The sequence below is a fragment of the Onychomys torridus genome, chromosome 2 (genome assembly GCF_903995425.1).
Source record: "Onychomys torridus chromosome 2, mOncTor1.1, whole genome shotgun sequence".
Classification (NCBI taxonomy): domain Eukaryota; kingdom Metazoa; phylum Chordata; class Mammalia; order Rodentia; family Cricetidae; genus Onychomys; species Onychomys torridus.
The window spans coordinates 147,662,764-147,681,235 of record NC_050444.1 but is presented as its reverse complement, the minus strand read 5'-3'; the positions used below and the strand labels follow the sequence as shown (position 1 = coordinate 147,681,235).

General features: G+C 42.6%; 1 protein-coding gene and 1 non-coding gene across 3 annotated transcripts in view; both read left to right on the top strand.

Annotated features, from left to right (window-relative positions):
- Cep85 (centrosomal protein 85) overlaps window positions 1–18,472 on the top strand; it is a 42,239-nt gene that overhangs the window by 12,145 nt on the left and 11,622 nt on the right. The window contains exons 2-7 of one of the 2 annotated variants that reach the window (XM_036177404.1): window positions 4,539–4,672; window positions 7,558–7,710; window positions 10,960–11,654; window positions 13,174–13,307; window positions 13,793–13,910; window positions 15,922–16,107. In XM_036177404.1, coding sequence (XP_036033297.1) covers window positions 4,618–4,672; window positions 7,558–7,710; window positions 10,960–11,654; window positions 13,174–13,307; window positions 13,793–13,910; window positions 15,922–16,107 — 1,341 coding nt within the window. In that variant the 5' untranslated portion in view covers window positions 4,539–4,617. The remainder of the gene's footprint in view (window positions 1–4,538; window positions 4,673–7,557; window positions 7,711–10,959; window positions 11,655–13,173; window positions 13,308–13,792; window positions 13,911–15,921; window positions 16,108–18,472) is intronic. The other variant, XM_036177405.1, reaches the window with a different exon arrangement.
- On the top strand, window positions 7,026–7,142 carry LOC118579017. The gene has a single exon (XR_004944389.1). It is a non-coding gene; the product is annotated as a small nucleolar RNA SNORA32 (small nucleolar RNA).

The window sequence follows — 18,472 nt, the reverse complement described above, 5'->3', positions numbered from 1 at the left end:
TGGGTGCTAAGTTGACACTTTGATAAAGTGTGGTTTTGGAGTTTGGTTCCATTATATTATTGTACACGGTGAGGTGATGGCCATTTGGGTTGTTGTTGCTAAGAAAAAAAACTGTAGAGGTCAGTAAAGTGCATTAGTACCATACAGTCACCTTTTTTGTCCTTTCAAAATTGAATTTCACCTCTAAGGATTGTATCTTGTATATTTCCCAAATTATTTTGGGCACTCTTAAATTCAGAGTTTCTGATTCCTATTGTGCCCCTCCCCCAAGATTTTTGTTTGTTTCCCAATGACATGTTAAACAAAGGCATTAAAAACAACAAATAATTGTGTACTTAGGGCTGGTATGTTTGTAGTCTTGAGTCTATAAACAGTGCACCTCATGAAACCATCTTACAAATTTTTTAAAATTTATTTATTTATTATGTATGCAGCATGTATGACTGCAGGCCAGAAGAGGGCACCAGATCTCATTACAGATGCATATTATGTAGTTTGCATGTATGCCTGCATGACAGAAGAGAGCATCAGAGAGAAGAGGACGCCAGATCTCATTACAGGTGGTTGTGAGCCACCATGTGGTTGCTGTGAAATGAACTCAGGACCTTTGGAAGAGCAGTCAGTGCTCTTAACCTCTGAGTCATCTCTCCAGCCCACAAAATTTTATTTACAAAAGGAAATTATTTTACAGAGAAACCTTCTTGAAAAAAAGAAGAAAAAGAAAAAAATTATTTAGAAAACCAATTATGCTGGGCAGTCGTGGCATATGCCTTTGATCCCAGCACTCAGAGGCAGAGCCAGGAGGATCTCTGTGAGTTTGAGGCCAGCCTGATCTACAGAGCGAGTTCCAGGACAATCAGGGCTCCAAAACTACACAGAGAAACCCTGTCTCAGGGAAAAAGAAAGAAAGGGGGTTGGAGATGTAGCTCAGTGGCAAGTGCAAGGCCCTGGGTTCGATCCTCAGCTCCAAAAAAAAAGGAAGGAAGGAAGGAAGGGAAAGAAAACTAATTATATTAGTTAACTTTTCTTTTGTTACTGAAATCTTAAATGTTGCTTAATCGTAACTCTTGTTATAAATTACATACTTTGAGCATTGGGACTCAGCCACATTGTCATAGTATATAGCTGTTATAAAGACATGTTAATGCAGCCCTGTTGAGAAGACCATACCAATAGCCTGCATGTATACAGTGTCTTTCCTGTGTACATCTGTCTAAATACTTAATAAGCTTAGCTTCACTTTGAATGGTCTTGAAACTCTTTCCTGCAGCCTAGCCAAAGGTCTGGCTTTACTTGAGTGAAGGGCCTAACATTGACAGTTGGCTTCATCCTCCTCTCTTTCTTTCCCTCTTTATTTCGTTTGTTTTTCTGGGGTAGAGTCTCATGTAGCCAGAATAGTCTCTTGTTTCCCTGAGACAGGGTTTCTCTGTTTAACTCTAAACTGCCACTGGGCGACAGTGGCACGTGCCTTTAGTCCCAGCCCTGTAAACCAGGCTGGCCTTGAACTCACAGAGATCTGCCTGCTTCTGCCTCCCAAGTGCTGGGATTAAAGCCATACTCGACCAACTGTTGCCCAGAATAGTAATAACCTGTGTCTTCAAAATACAGGTATTACAGGAGTGTTCCACCTAGTACAGTTCAATTATTTATTTATGTTTTTTGTTGTTTGTTGTGTGTGGGGGAGCCAGAGGCAGGAAAATCACTGCAGGTTGAAGGCCAGCTTAGGCTATACAGATAGACTTTTCTTTTTTTTTGTTTTTTTTTGAGACAAGGTTTCTCTGTGTAGCCCTGGCTGTCCTGGAACCAGTTCTATAGACCAGGCTGGCCTCGAACCCACAGAGATCCACCTGCCTCTGCCTCCTGAGTGCTGGGATTAAAGGCATGTGCCTCCACCTCCTAGCTAAAAAAAAAAAAAAAATGTATTTTTTTTTAATATTTTAATTATATGTATGTGTGTGTGGGTATGTGCATGTGCGATGTGAGTACAGGTGCCCATAACCCTGAAGATGGATTTACAGGGGATTGTGATCTGCCTGACATGGGTGCTTAGACTTGAACCCAGGTCCTCTAGTGTAGTAGTGCACTGTCTTAACCACTGAGCCATCTTTCCAGCCCCTTTTGTTTGTTTTCTGAAATGGGATCTTGCTATGTATTTCCCAGGTTGGTCTTGAACTTATTATAGTTTCAAGTAGTTTTCCTATCTCAGACTCTTGAGTATCTGGGACTACATATGTGTGCCACCATACCCCCATGATTTGCTTCCTTTTTTTGAGATAAGGTCTCTCTGTGTAGCCCTGGCTGTCCTAGAACTCCCTGTATTGACTGGGCTGGCCTTGAACCTAGTGATGTACCTGCTTTGCTTCCTGAATGCCGAGATTGAAGGCCTTTGCTGCTAACCAAGCTCATGATTTTCTTTTTAAAATACTCTTTTAAAAAAACATTATCTTATATGTCTGGATGGTGTTGTGTTTGCGTGCCGTGTGTACTTAGTGTCATCAGAGACCAGAAGAGGGTGTTGGATTCCTAAAGTTACAGGTAATTGTGAGCCACCAAAGGAATGCTGGGAATTAAGCCTGTATCCTCTGAAAAAAAAGCCCATATTCTTAACTGCTAAGCAGTCTCTCCAGTGCTAAAATATTCTTCAAAGTAAAATAAGGGAGAGCACCAGAATATATTGTATGCTATTGTAATGTATGTATTTATTTTTTTCTTGCTTGTTGTATACTAATAAAGTAGCCTTAGAACCTCCAAAATGATATTTATATTTTCATATGCTAATAAATTGACTTGTTGACTGACAGCCCTTGGGTAGTTTTTTAATTCTTCTTTTGGGTGTTAACCAGGGTTATTCTGCCTGCCTGGCAGAATTCTCCTTTTGATATGGCAATAGAGCAGCAGTCTTGGTGGGCAAACCTTTACAGAAATAATACTCTTAGTACACCAGACTCCTAGAAGTACAGCTCTGTTTTTCTTAGCTTCTATAGTTTCTAGGAAATCTGGTTAGTATGCTACTTTGATCTTCCAGTCATGTTTGAAGCAGTACGCCTTTAGCTAAATTCTACTTTTGTGTAACTTAGGTTTTCCTAACCAAGTTTATTGGTAAATCCTTTACAAGATCAGTTTGTCACTTCTACCTTCTCCTTCAGTAGCAAACCCAAGAGGTTGTGATCTTTGAAGCTCTTCACCCCTCTTATTTGCCATTACCCTATGCATCTCTTTATCTGTGTCCTCTACAGTATCTTTTTTCCTGTTTTTGTTTTGTTTGAGACAGAGTCTCATTCTGTAGCACAGGCTGGCCTCAGATTTGTGGTAATCCTTATGCCTTAGCTTCCCAAGTGTAGGATTATAGGCATACAATAACACACCTGCTTATTTATTTTTCTTTTCTTTTTTGGTGTTTTAAGACAGGGTTTCTCTTTGTAACAGCTCTGGCTGTCTTGGAACTCACTTTGTAGACCAGGCTGGTCTTGAACTCACAGAGATCCACCTGCTTCTATCTCCCAAGTTCTGGGATTAAAGTTGTGTGCCACCACCCTCTGGCTATTATTTATTTTTTGAAAACAGGGTATGTAGTTCTGGTTGACCTGGAATTTATTATGTAAACCAGCTGGCCTTGAATTTGTGGTAATTCTCCTGCCTCTTCCTCTTGATTGCTGGAATTATAAACTGTTACCATCTGCCTGATCTACACTAGTAAATGTAGCCGGGTGGCAGTGGCACACGCCTTTAATCCCAGCACTCGAGAGGCAGAGGCAGGCGGATCTCTGAGTTCGAGGCCAGCCTGGTCTACAGAGCAAAATCCAGGACAGGTACCAAAACTACACAGAGAAACCCTGCCTTGAAAAAAACCAAAAAATAAAAATAAATAAAGTAAACTAGTAAATGTAAAGATTCCTTGGGTTCTGTAAACCACTTTAGCAAATAAATCAAACTCTAGGAGGAAATCATGGGACCCTTGATTTGTAGCTAGTTGATAAAAAGCATGGATGGGGGCTGGATAGATGGCTCAGAGGTTGAGAGCACTGACTGCTTGCTCTTCCAGAGGTCCTGAGTTCAACTCCCAGCAACCACATGGTGGCTCACAACCATCTGTAACGAGATCTGGTGCCCCCTTCTGGCCTGCTGACATACATGTGAGCAGAATGCTGTATACATAATAAATAAATAAATCTTTTTTTTTTTTTTAAAAAAAAAAAGGAATTAGCCGGGCAGTGGTGGCGCACGCCTTTAATCCCAGCACTTGGGAGGCAGAGCCAGGTGGATCTCTGTGAGTTCGAGGCTAGCCTGGGCTACAAAGGGAGTTCTAGGACAGGCTCTAAAGCTACACAGAGAAACCCTGTCTCCAAAAACAAAACAAAACAAAACAAGACAAAACAAAACAAAAAAAAGAAGCATGGATGAAACAAGCTGGGGCAGTTGGAATACCCCCCCTTCCCCCTCCCCACACACAGTCTGATGTCAGAAGCATATTGTTAGGAGGAAACTGAATTTGTTTATTTTTATATCGAAATTATGATTTTTGTTTTCGTTTCATCCAGTGGGAACCGAGTTACAGATCGTTTTAAAGACACTAGAAAGTCTGTTACTCTTTCACTCTGCAGTTGTCTCAGGTGACTGATGGCCATGCAAGAAAAATATCCAAACGACAGGTCTGCTCATGCTACCTCACCAGGTAAGGGGTCTTCTCTATTGAATTTTGGCTTCTGGTGTGTGTGTGTTCGCATATGCTCCTTTGTGCATGTGGAGTCCAGAGGTTATCCAGAGGTTAACTTTTGTTTCTGACTATGAGGCATAGTTTTATGTGCGATAACAGGAAACAAACAGCTTGAATCACTATGTTCTACTCACGTGCTATGTTGGGGCCTGCTGACAGTCAGCTGGGTAGAGGCGTGCAGATTGAAGAGACAACAAAGAAAACAGAACAGAGTCGAGAGGTCTGCCAGTCAATGCTGGACAACCCCGAGTTTTTTCCATAGCCTGCTTATATACAGTTTTGAAGGACAGAGGTAGAACAATGCACAGCACAGGCATTCAGCCACTATCTATCCTATCCTGCCTTGCATCAAGGAAGAGGCAGTTCCATTTTCTATCTCAATGTACCTCCGGCTGGCATCAGCAGCCTGCGTCTAGCTAGAGAGTGTGTTTCTTCCTAGCTAGAGAGTGTGTTTCTTCCTAGCTAGAGAGTGTGGGCTAATCAGGAATTTCTCACAGCCCTGGAGCAAGCAAGCTTGAACTCTATTGATTCAGAATAGATTTCAGATTCAAACTGGGAAACTGAGTCAGTTGTGGGCTTTCACAGTGCTAGTCCATTTGGAATTCTTGGATAACAGCTGTGAAAATTTATCTCTAGATCATGGTAGTGCATCCCACACACAGCTCTTGGGAGACAGAAGCAGATCAAAGGTTCAAGGCCATCTTGGGCTGTGTATGCATCCAGAACCTACCTCACAAGATGTGTGTGTGTGTGTGGTGTGTGTGTGTGTGTGTGTGTGTGTGTGTGTGTGTGTGTGTGTATAAATTTTTTTTTCCTTTTGGTGTTGCTAAGCTTTGAATCCTGAGCATTGTAGATGCAAAACAAGAACTCTACCACTAAACTACATCCACGTCTCTTCTAAAGAAAGAAATCAATGATAAACAAATGATAAAAACAAGCCAGTAGCACACACACTTGAGGCCAAGGCAGAGGATCAAGAATTTGAAGGCATAGGTGATATTGTCTCAAAAACCAAAATAATTTGGATTCAAGTCTTTCTAGGACTTGCTTTGTGTTTTGGTTTTTTGTTACTGGTTTTGTAGACAAGCACTTACTATGTAGTCCAGGCTGGCCTCAAACTTGGGAACATCTTGTCTTGGCTAAAATACTGGCTTTGCTGGTTCGTTAATAAATTTTTTAAAGATTAAAAAAAAAATTTAAGTGTATGTGTGAGTGTATGCACATGAGTATAGGTGTTAGGCCAGGTCAGAAGAGGGAAATGAATTCCCCCTAGAGCAGAAGTCACAGGTGCTGGGAACTGAACTTGGATACTCAGAGCAGTATGTGCTCTTAATCATTGAGCCATTTCCATGACGGTTAATTTTTAAAAATCCTAATCTAACCTACCTACTAGTACATACAACAAGCTTTGAAGGCAAATTCTATTAGTCTTGCTTTTTCTTACCTGCTCAGGAACTGAAGTGGTTTAATATTTTACATTTAAAATTTTTTTTTTAATGATTTTGTGTATATGCATGTTCTGCCTGCATGTATATCTGTGCACCAAGTTCATGCCTGTTGTTCTTAGAGGCCAGAACAGGGCCTCAGATCCCATGGAACTGGAGTTAAGGAGGGTTGTGAGCCATCATGTGGGTGCTGAGTATCAAACCTGGGTCCCTAGAAGAGCAGCCAGTGCTCTGAATTGCCGAACCATCTCTCCAGCCCCTTTGGATTGCTGTCAAGGTAACTTTTTTGAGACAGGGTCTCACTATGTAACCCTAGCTAGATTGGAACTTGATCTGTTTCCCTGGCTAACCTTGAACTCAAAGAGACCTGTCTCTGCAGGACTAAAGGCATGCACCACCACACCTGACCCACCTTAAACTTTTTAGATTGATTTCAAAATTTATCTGGATTGACCTGTTGAGGATACCCTGGTTCAGACTAGCAGTAGTTTTTAACAAGTATCTGTTTCTTTGTGCAGCCTTGGGACATGTAGGATAATTCACACATCATTGTGATTGAATGAGGGTTGCTGTTGGTATTATTTGTAGAAGCCAATGATATTAAACCATTCTATGATGTGTAGACTACATAGGCTATACATTGAGTAATATTTTTGTTGAGAATGCTAACAACACCCATTATCAAACCATGTAAGCCAGGCGATGGTGGCGCACGCCTTTAATCCCAGCACTTGGGAGGCAGAGGCAAGTGTATCTCTGTGAGTTTGAGGCCAGCCTGGTCTACAGAACGAGTTCCAGGACAGCCAGGGCTACATGGAAAAACCTGTCTTGAAAACAAAGCAAGACAAAAAAGTTCTTCTTTGAAATGGTTGTTACCAGGCTTTTAGAATGCAATTTCTCATTTGCTGTGGTCATAACCTAAGAAAACCCCCTAGTGTTTTCCATATACTACTTTGTTAGTAGACAACCTGTCAGGAACATTTTATTGCTGATGAGGTTTTTAAGAACTATATTGCAAATTATCACTATAGTATATGCTTAGAGCAAGGATCTATTATAAGTTTTTCTATGTTGCTAGTGATAAGGTGTTGTAATGTAGGTAGGTCTAACCAAGGTAGAAAGTAAGCTCCAGGTGCTTTGTTGATTACTTCCATATTCTTGTCATTCAGGATTAATAACACAACTGGATTCATCTCCAATTATTTGAAAAAAGGTTATCTTGAGAAACCATGAACTTCAACATGGATGGACAGTGAAGGAATTACATCTGAAATCCCCTAAATGAAAATTTACTGACTTTACTGCTGCCGCCGCCCCCCCCCCCCCCCCCCCCACAAAGTACTTCATTGAGTTTCATCAGGTGGTTCACACCAAAGTGAAAAATGTCTCTTATTACAGGTTCCAATGTGATTCAAAAAGGCAGTTCTCTGGGAACTGAATGGCAGACACCAGTTATCTCAGAGGCCTTTCGGAGCCGCTTCAGCCGTTGCTCCAGCATAGCTGACAGTGGGGACACAGCCATTGGAACTTCATGCTCAGACATTGCAGAGGGTAAGGTTGGATTTGGGATTTGATTGTCAACGTATGCTGCCATTTTCAATTTGAATTCCTTATGTATTGTCATTTACAGAATGATCATAAGGTCAGGCTGTTCAGTTATAGAATCTGAATAATCATGAATAATTACTTTTTATTTCTTAATATTACCAAATTTGTTTCTTACTATGGCATGAATACACAGACCTGGTTTTTGTTTGTTTCCTTGGTACTAGAGTCTCTTGGGTCCTCTTCACACATGCTAGGCAGGTGTTCTGCCAGTCAGAGCGAGCCTTGTCTGTTGTTTTTCCGTCTTTAATCTAGGCCCTTTGTGCTGGTCTCATCTCTAGCTGCTTCTACTAGCCATGCCAGTTTTACTGCTGTGATTGTTCCAGTAGTCCTACGAGGCTTTCTCCACCCCTTTCCTTTACTGATCCCTGCTTAGAACATTTTCTATCTTTAATGTCTCTGCTGCTTGTTTTTATACTTAAGTACCAAGTACCAAGCAATACTTTACAAGACATTTAGATGGAGCATGGGGCAGAAGGTCTGTCTGATGGTAAGAATTACTATTTATGGGGTGCAGACTTTTTAATCCCAGCACTCAGAAGGCAGAGGTAGGCAGATCTGAGTTCAAGGCCAACTTCACTGACTCAGACTGGTTGGCCAATGAGACTCAAGGATCCTCCTGTTTTTTGTCTCCCTGGCACTGGAATGAAAGGCTTTTGTTACCTTGCTCAGCCTTTCTTTAAAAAACAAAAAACAAAACCAAAAAAAACATGGGTGCTGGTAATTGAACACCAGGATTCCATACTCTCCACAGCAAGTACTTTACCAACTGAACAATCTCTCCCAGCCTACTTTTCTGCCATTTTTGTTTATATACTGTTACTGTATGTGCTGCTGGAAATCAAACTGAGGACTTTTGTACATGTTAGGCAAATGTTCTACCACTGGACTATATCCCCAGTCCTATGCCATGAGGTTTTAATTTTTTTAGATTTTTGAGACAGTGTCTCGTGTAGTAGCCCAGGCTGACCCTGAAATCACAGTGTAGCCAAAGATAGCAAGACAACTGATGGAACTATAGGCACTCCTTACTGTATCCAGTCCTTGATTTTTTTAGTTAGGCTTTTTAGATTTCAGAATTTGGGGTTATGGATGCCCAGCCAGTCAAATCTGTGCAAATATCCCAAAGTAATATTTATACCCTTGTTCCATTCCAACATTTACATCATTTTTGGTCCCACTTGTTTCAGAACAGAATTATTCAACCTGTAGTTGCTGGGCTGATTCAAACTAGCATCCTTGACAACCAGTGTGGGATGTGGTCAGAACTGATTGATTTTAGCAATAGCTGACTTTTTCCATTCCATGAAAGGAGGGTTGCTGGGAAGAATGGACTGCTTTTTAAGGGGACAGGATGTGACTAAGAGATTTAGAATTATACCTTTGAATTATCAAAGGCTTCATGATTTGGGGAACTGTGGCTGTCTATATATAAACTAAATCTGGAATACCTATGAAAATCATAGAATATAGTGCACGTTTGAAAATAAGTATTGCTGTTCGCTTTGAAAATGTTCTAAAAGGCAAATCAGACTTGAGGTGGACTTAATATTTTAAAGAATGGGTCTGAGTTGGTTGCCTTAGCAGCCCTTCCAGTCTCTGTCCTCCATTACCATGCTATGGGAACTGGACGGGGGCCCCTTAGGAAAGCTGTAGGATGGTTCTCTCATCATCCAGCTAATACCATGGTTGTCAGACAGATTGCCTGGTGGTCTTAGACTTACGGCATGTTACCAGAGCTTCTTCAGGTTTTTGGAGGAATTCTTTGTGCTGGTTTGGTTTAGACCCGGTTTGGGTTTGACCCCATAGCCTAGCCTGCCTCAAACTTTATATGTAGCTCAAGCTGGACTTGAGTTTATAGTCCTTCTTCCTCAGCCTCCCAGGTATGCTGGGATTATAGGGGTGTACACCCATTCTAGGCTTAGTTTTTTTTGGGGGGGTTGTTTTGTTTTTAGTATAATCTTTTATATGCCATCAGGATAACCTGAATATAGGAAGTTGGATACTTCACATAAATTACAAGAGATAACTTGGATTGGATGCATTTGGTTTTTGTTACTTGTTTGATTTTGGAGACGTTTTATTTTGAGACAGGGTCTTATTATAAACTCAGCCTGGCCAGGTGGTGGTGGTGCACACCTTTAATCCCAACACTTGGGAGGCAGAGGGCAGGTGGATCTCCGTGAGTTTGAGGCCAGCCTGGTCTACAGAGATTTCCAGGACAGCCAAGAAGGACTGTTAGACAGAGAAACCCTGTCTCAAAAACAAAACCAAAAAGAAAGGAAGGAAGGAAGAAACAACAAACCCTCAGATTGGCTTTCACCTAGCTATGTAGCCCAGGTAGGCCTCAAATAAATGTAAATCTAGTCTGAAAAAAGTTTTTAAAAAGTTTAAAATCACATTCTAGAACAGACAAGTGGGTAAGTAGAAAACAAAATACAAAATAGAAGATTTCTGTATTTACCCACTTGAGCGTGCTCAGTGTGCTAGGATGAAACCTGAGAGTTACTAAGAATAACCTCAAATGTCCGGGCAGTCGGCTCTGGGGTGTGGGAGAGAACAGTCCTGACTCAGATGCTGTGCTCCTGCCCTGGATCCCCAGCAGCACGTCTCTCTCCTGTCTTCAGGTAGTTTGGACTCACTGCTCACTTTCATTGGAGGTCAGAGGGCTTCAGCACTCCCTGGAAGGAATTTTATTTTTATTAGATTAGATTGTAATTCAGATTTGTCCAGCTTCCAGAAGAGTAGGGCCTAATCCATTTCCCTAAAAGTAAGGGATTTTTTTAAGTGTTGTTTTCAGCTTTGCTTGATGACCACCAAGAGTTTATTGAAATACATAATACAGGTTAAAAATGAAGCCATCCTTGTCTTTTGTTGTTGGCATATCTTCAGAATCATAGCATTTGAGATATTGGAACACAGTTCTCAAGTTATTGTGTCATCTTGCTTGGTTTCCTTTCTTCCTTTTCTAGGGAAAAAGGGTGGTACTCTAGCCATGGCTGGCCCAGAACTGTTAGGGTAGCCCATACTAGTCCTTGTGATTCAACCTCCCAAGGTGAATCCCTAGCGGATCATAGGTGTGAGCCACCACTTCCAACTCCTGCCTGCTTCTTCTGATACGGCATCCAGCATAGCAGCCAAACAAGAAAACTTGGTGCTTTAATTTTGACTCATGGAACACTCTTCTCTTCACAGATTTTTGCAGCTCAAGTGGCAGCTCTTCTTTCCAGCCAATCAAAAGCCACATAACCATTCCAACAGCCCATGTAATGCCTTCTACGTTGGGGGCCTCTCCTGCCAAACCAAATTCTACACCTTCTGGGCCTTCTTCCTCTAAACTCCCCTTGTCAGGTTTGGCTGAAGGTGTGGGGATGACAAGAAATGGAGACTTTGGTGCAGTGAAGCGTTCTCCAGGCCTGTCAAGAGATTTCATGTATCTCCCTAGTGCTGCTGGAGAAAATGGGATTCAGCAGTCCTGGTTTCCAGCAGTCGGCCATGAAAGAGAGGGAGAGATGAGGAAGTTTGATATTCCTAGCATGGAGTCTACCCTTAACCAGCCTGCCATCGTAGAGACGTTATATTCAGATCCACATTACCGAGTCCACTTCCCTAACCCAAGATCTGATGCAAATAAGGATGTATACAAAGTATTGCCAGAATCCAAGAAGGCACCAGGCAGTGGTGCAGTGTTTGAACGGAATGGACCACATGCCAGCAACAGTGGAGTGCTCCCTTTGGGACTCCAGCCTGCTCCTGGGCTTTCCAAGTCACTATCCTCTCAGGTGTGGCAACCAAGTCCTGACCCTTGGCATCCTGGAGAACAGTCTTGTGAGCTCAGTACTTGTCGACAGCAGTTGGAATTGATTCGTTTACAGATGGAACAAATGCAGGTAGAGACCCATTTCTTGAATTTTGCATCTTGTGTTCCTCCTTACGACCTGTCTTACAAGTTTTAGTTTTTGTTTGTTTGTTTTGGTTTTTTGAGACAGGGTTTCTCTGTGTAGCCCTGGCTGTATTGTTACATTTATATGTGAATATTTGAGTGTGGGTTTGTGTGTGTGAGTGAAGTGACCAAGAAGACCAGAAGAGGACATGGATCCCCTGGAGCTGGAGTTAAAAAAGGCAGTTTGGGAGCCACCTGACATGGGTGCTAAGAACTAAACTCAGGTCCTCTGGAAGAGCAGTATATGCTCTTAATTGCCAAGCCATCACTCCAGCCTACTGTCCTTAACAAGTTTTAACTCTATAGAAAACATTTGTGAGAACAGATGATGTTTGTAGACAGGAAATAAAAATGTGAGTTTGTGGCCTTTAAATCTGTTGGTGGTCTGATAAAAGACCAGATATGTTCTCCCAAGTGGAGAATTACGAGGGAAAGCTTTAAAAGTTAGGACATTAACACCAATCACATACTCATATGCTGGTTCCTTTCACAAACAGAATTGTACTTAATTCTATAGTGCCTGATCAGCTAATAGTAGAAACTTAACAGGCTTATAGACTGAATCTGCTCAGGGTCACAAAAAAGGTAAGTGGCAGAACTAAGGTTTGAAGATCATGGTTTTGGTTTTTTGAGACAGGGTTTCTCTATGTAGTCCTAGTTGTCCTGGAGCTTGCTCTGTAGACCAGGCTGGTCTTGAACTCACAGAGATCCACCTGCTCCTGCCTCCTCAGTGCTGGGTTTAAAGGCCACCATGCCCAGCCCTAAAGATCATTTTTGAGGGCCTAGTGAGATTGGTCAGCAGGTGAAGGCACTGCTGTACAAGCCTGGAACATATCCCAGAACCTAGGACATTGCTTGTTCTCATGTTCTCTCTCTCTCTCTCTCTCTCTCTCTCCCTCTCTCTCTCCCTCATACACACTCACTCACAATCAACATTGAAGCTGGGTGTGGTGTCGAATGCCTGTTTCAGGAGGCAGAGGGCAGGAATTGGAGCCAGTTTGATCTACAGTGAGTTCCAGACTAACTAGGACTCTGTGTCTAGCTAGACCCTGCCTCTAATAAAACAAAACAAAACAAAAACAGCAGTGTTGGGATAGAGAATGTCTTTGAACTCTTGGTTTGTTTGTTTTGTTGTTGTTAAGCCCCACCACACCCCAGCCCCCTCTTTGTGCTGCTAAAGAGTGATAAGGAAGGAAATGGTATATTCTCCTTCCCTGGTCTGTGAGCTCCTGATTTAATAACTGACCTTAGAAACTAGAGACTTCCTGAGCAGAGTGTTTAGTTGGCAGTCATCCCTCATGGCAAGTTCTTTCCAGTCATGCATCAGAGCTAAAATTATTTTAAAACATTGACTTTATCAGGCAGAGCCAGACTAGACCTTGACTTCCAGTGCTAACTGGGTACTGGTTAGGTGTTCCCGGGTACCTGTGGTCAGCTCAAGCCCGACTGGCCTGTCTGTCTTCCAGCTTCAGAACGGAGCCGTCTGTCACCACCCTGCTGCTTTTGCCCCTTTACTGCCCGCCTTAGAGCCAGCACAGTGGATTAGCATCTTGAACAGTAACGAACATCTTCTGAAAGAAAAGGAGCTCCTCATTGACAAGTAAGATGGCAGGGGTGCTACTGCAAGACCAGGCTTTACTGTGGGTCTCCCAGGGAGGCGCCTAATGAGGTCTTCCAAGGGCAGGTTATGCCTGCCCCCCACCCCCACTTTACCTAACCCTTGTTTAGACCCATGCTTTGCCTCAGGTAGAGCCTGGCTGATGGGCAGCATAGTCTTGCCTATTATTAATGTGGGAGGCTAGTCTCTGTAGGACCTCTATGGAGGACTTACAGGGGATGATTGGTTTACTGCAAATCCTTCCTCATTTTTCCCCTTAATTTTTTTCTCATTTGATCCTACCTTTTCAGCAAAATATAATGTCCATTGTACATTTGTGGTATAGTGGTATAGCACACATAGCTGCCTTCCAAAGTGGGATATCTAGAATCAAGGTCTAGGATTGTTACCCTTCTATCTAAGGAAGGGGCTTATTCTGTAAAGTAGTTTAATGTCGGGATCTCAGATCTGACTGTTGGCTTTTGCAGGCAGAGGAAACATATCTCTCAGTTGGAGCAGAAAGTACGAGAGAGTGAACTACAAGTCCACAGTGCCCTTTTGGGCCGTCCTGCCCCTTTTGGAGATGTCTGCTTATTGAGGCTCCAGGTAAATATAGCCCCTGGGTAGCACTCTTCTTACTTTAATTTAGTATTTTCCCTGACTTAGATATCCAGGAAATAGAGAAGGAATCAAGTAACAAAGGTGCTCTGCTCTTACAGAGTAAACATCTTAAATTTTCCTGGACTCTTATGAGGTTAGAAAAGGCTCCAGGAGAACACCAGGTGAGAGTCCAGATGTCTTGTTACCAAAGATACTTAGGGAGGAAAGGAAGGCAAAGCGCTTTAGTAAGGTCCTAGCATTGAGTAATATTCTTAGAAGTCTTTGTGTTTTATTATGTTTGTTTATGTGTATGGCTGAGGTTTAAAAAAAAAAGATTTATTTAAAAAGATTTATTTGGGGTTGGGGATTTAGCATAGTGGTAAAGCGCTTGCCCAGCAAGTGCAAGGCCCTGGGTTCGACCCTCTGCTCAAAAAAGAAAGAAAAAAAAAAGATTTATTTATGGGTATGTTGCCTGCATGTATTATGACAGCATTCATGCCTGATGCCTGAGGAAGTCAGAAGAGGGTATGCAAGAGCAACAAGTAATCTAAAATGATGTGCCATTTCTCCAGCTCTTGTATATGACTGTTCTGACTACATGTTTGTCTATGTACCACTTGCATGCCTAGTGTCTGTTGAGGCCAGAAGAGGGCATATAAACTCCCTGAATTTAGAGTTAACAAATGGTTGCAAGCTGTTACATGGGTTCTAGAATCAAAGCTAGGTTCTTTGGAAGAGTATCCAGTGCTGAGCCATCTCTACAGCCTTATTTTTAGAAGTCTTTGTTTAGTTGGTTTGTTTATTTGTTGTTTTTTCAGCACAGGGTTCTCTGTTGTAGCCATGGCTGTCCTGGAACTTGCTCTCTGTAGACCAGGCTGGCCTCAAACTGCACAGCTACTACCAGACATTCTTAGAAGTCTCAATCTGCCAGCCCTGGCCAAATAAAGAGTGGCAGAGGCCATGGGAAATTTAGAGCTGTTCTTATTTTTATTCTTTCATATCTAGGAACAGCTTAAAGAGAACCATATTCTTGAACCTTCCTGTAGCCGGGTGGTGGCGGCGCCTGCCTTTAATCCCAGCACTCAGGAGGCAGAGACAGGTGGATCTCTGTGAGTTCGAGGCCAGCCTGGTCTACAGAGTGAGTTCCAGGACAGGCTCCAAAGCTACACAGAGAATCCCTGTCTCGAAAAACAAAAGAAAAAGAGAGAGAACAATATTCTCACTGAGAAAAACCATATTCTCACTGAGGTCAGTCAGTGTCTAGTAGAGTTGAGAAAGAATCTGCTTTGTCAACTGAACTTGTGTGGTTTGTGCTTTTGAGTGATGAATATTAGATTATAGTATGAAGGCCTGTTTGATGTAACAGCGTTAGAGTATTCTCTAATTTACTGATGAGAACAGGTATGAGTAGAGAGAGCTAGGCCTCAAACTAGTCTTGTGGCGGTTTGTTTGTGGTCCTTCCTCTGTGGCACACATCCTTGGATACTACTGTAGTTTTTTGTTTTGATTTAATTTTATTTCTGTTTTATGTCTTTGAGTATTTTGTCTGTATGTCTGTGTACCATGTGTGTGCCTGGTGCCCATGGAGGTCAGAAGGGGGCTTCAGAGCTCCTGGAACCGGAATTACAGGTGGATGTGAGCTGCTGTGTAGGTGCTGGGAATTGAACACGGGTCCTCTGCAAGAGCAGCCAGTGCTCTTACTCATGGAGCCATGCCTCCATCCCCCAGGTATTGATAGTAAAACAGTGCTTCTGAAACTTGAGCACACATCAGAGTCACTTGGAGGGCTCACTGACAGCATAGGTTACTAGAATCCGTCCCTAGTATTTCTGATTCAATAGACCAACGAGTAAGATTCCAAAACTTAACAGATTCCAGAAACACGTGATACTGACTCTCTCGGTCCTGGAGAAGCATGCCTGAAGAAACACTGGAGAAGGATGATACTTGACCTAGAGCATGACGGGAAATGTGTAATTACAAGGAACCAGTTACATCTTAAGAATGTTTTTGGCAGGAGTTGCAGCGAGAGAACACTTTCTTACGGGCACAGTTTGCACAGAAGACAGAAGCCTTGAGCAAAGAAAAGATGGAGCTTGAGAAGAAACTTTCTGCTTCAGAAGTTGAAATTCAGCTCATCAGGGAATCGCTCAAAGTGACACTACAGAAGCATTCAGAGGAGGGGAAGAAACAGGAAGAAAGGGTGAGCTGAGAAGCTGATGGCTCTAACCCATGAGAGAGTTTGGTAGTCTATCTTCTTTGCCAAATAGTCTCTAGTCTCTTCTCCGAATCAGAGAAGCCAGTTAGGTGGAACTCTCCATTGGCTTCTCACACAGCACCAGGCTAGAGATGGAACTCTGGTTTCCTGCTTCATTTCTCCAAGACTACTCAAGTCAGGGAGAGGTGAGCAGTCCCTCGCTAGCCCAAGGTCTCTTGTGCTGCCAACTTTCTGGAGGGAAACCAGCCAGGGCAGTTGTATCAGATTGCACATTGCAAGAGATTTAAGTGCTTGTAGTAACCTTAACTCCATTCAGTCTGCTTTCTCTTCATCCACATGAAAAGAAGAGAAATATTTCATGCTTGCAGCTAGACTGTGAGTTGGTTGATGTTCTTAGAATTCCTTAGTAGGAAATTGGTCACCATTGGGGAAGATCTTTTAAAATGTTGGGGTTCTCCAATTCATAGCTTTCTCTAAAATGTTCTTGGGGGACTAATTTAGCTCTTGGCTACTTATATCAAAACAAGTTACAACAGTGCTTTTTTTAAAGTCTCATTTGTTTATTATGGGACAAGTAGGACAACCTATGGGAATTGGTTCTCTTCTTCCACTATGTGGGTCCTGGGAATTGAACTCAGGTCTTTAGACTTGGTGGCAAGTACATGTACCCACTGAGCTATTTGACCAGCTTTTTTTTGGAATGGAGATCTCACTGTGTTGTCCAGACTGGCCTTGATTTCATAGAAATTCACCTGCTTCTGCCACAGCAGGCTTTCTTTTGCCTTTGCATTCAGTCCAAGACCCCAGCCCATATGTGACACCACCCACATAGGGTTTGTCTTTCCAGCTCAGGTAACCTAATCTAGTTAAATCCCTCACAGATGGCAAAAGGCATCTCTCCTCAGTGGTTCTGTGTCCTATCAAGTCGATAGCACTAGTCACATGGCTTTGTTAAATTGTGGGGACAGTGAGATCGTTCAGTGGGTCAAAGGACTGATGACCTGAGTTCAGTCCCGAGTTCCCACAAGGGAAGGAGAGAACCAACTCCTGAAAGTTATTCTTTGACCTCTACATGTGTGCCACATGTGCCCACATACACATACCATACATATGCACAGCAATTAATAAAATAATGTTAAAGGGGAAGAATGTCAGGCACGATGATGCATGACTTTAATCCCAACACTCAAGAGGCAGAGGCAGACATATTTCTGTGAGTTTGTGACCAGCCTGGTCTATACAGCAAGTTCTAGGCTAACTAAGGCTACATAGTGAGACCCTGTCACCAAAAAATGAGAAAGGTTTGGCCTTTGAATTCTCCATGCTGACAGCCAACAGGGTTTAGTGTCTTGAAGTTGTACATAGATTTTTACTTGTTCTCAGCCCTGTACTGTGCCCTCTCTTTTGCCAAGGATTGATGTCCATGGGTCTTCAAGCCTCTCAGGTGTATAGTTCAAGTTTCTTGTTGGGAAAGCCTGCACTTGCATTGAAATTAACAATGAATTCTCTGAATGTTCAGGTTTGTAACTAAGACCTGCCTCCAGAGGTGCTTTAAGAACAGAAGCTCATGGGGGTGATCTGTAACTCCCATGAAGGTTAAGTCCTCTGCCATGAGTGATTTCTCTCTCTCTGCATACTTTGATCTTTTGAAAATCGTGTTAAAACATCATATACATTTCATTTTAAACATTTCATTTATGTGTGTGAATATATATGCCACATTCGTGCAGATATGTGACACATCTGTGCAGGTTCCTGCAGCTGCCCTAAGAAAGCACCGGCTCTTCTGGAACTGGAGTTACAGGAGGTTATGAGCCGCCTGGCATGGGTGCTCTTACTGCCTAGCTATTTCAGCAGCCCTGGTTTTGGGGGGGGGGGGGGGGCTTGTGTGGGGAGGTTATTTGTTTGTTTTTTGGAGGGTTGTTTTTTTTGTTTTTTGGGGGGTTTTTTTTGCATTTTTGTTTTTATTTATCTATTTATTTATTTATTTTTATTTGGTTTTTCGAGACATGGTTTCCCTGTGTAGCTTTGCACCTTTCCTGGAACTCACTTGGTAGCCCTAGCTGGCCTTGAACTCACAGAGATCCACCTGGCTCTGCCTCCTGAGTGCTGGGACTACAGGTGTGCCTGGCTCTGTTTTATTTGTGTGTTTGTGTGTGTGTGTGTGTGTGTGTGTGTGTGTGTGTAGAGGGTGTTGGGTAACCCTGGAGCTAGAGTTAGAGGTGGTTGTGAGCTGCCTGATGTGAGTGCTGGGAACCAAACTCAGGTCCTCTAGAAGAGCAAGAGCAATCCTCTCACCCATTGAGCTGACTTCCCAGCCTCCACATGGTATTTCCTCTTTTTTTTTTTT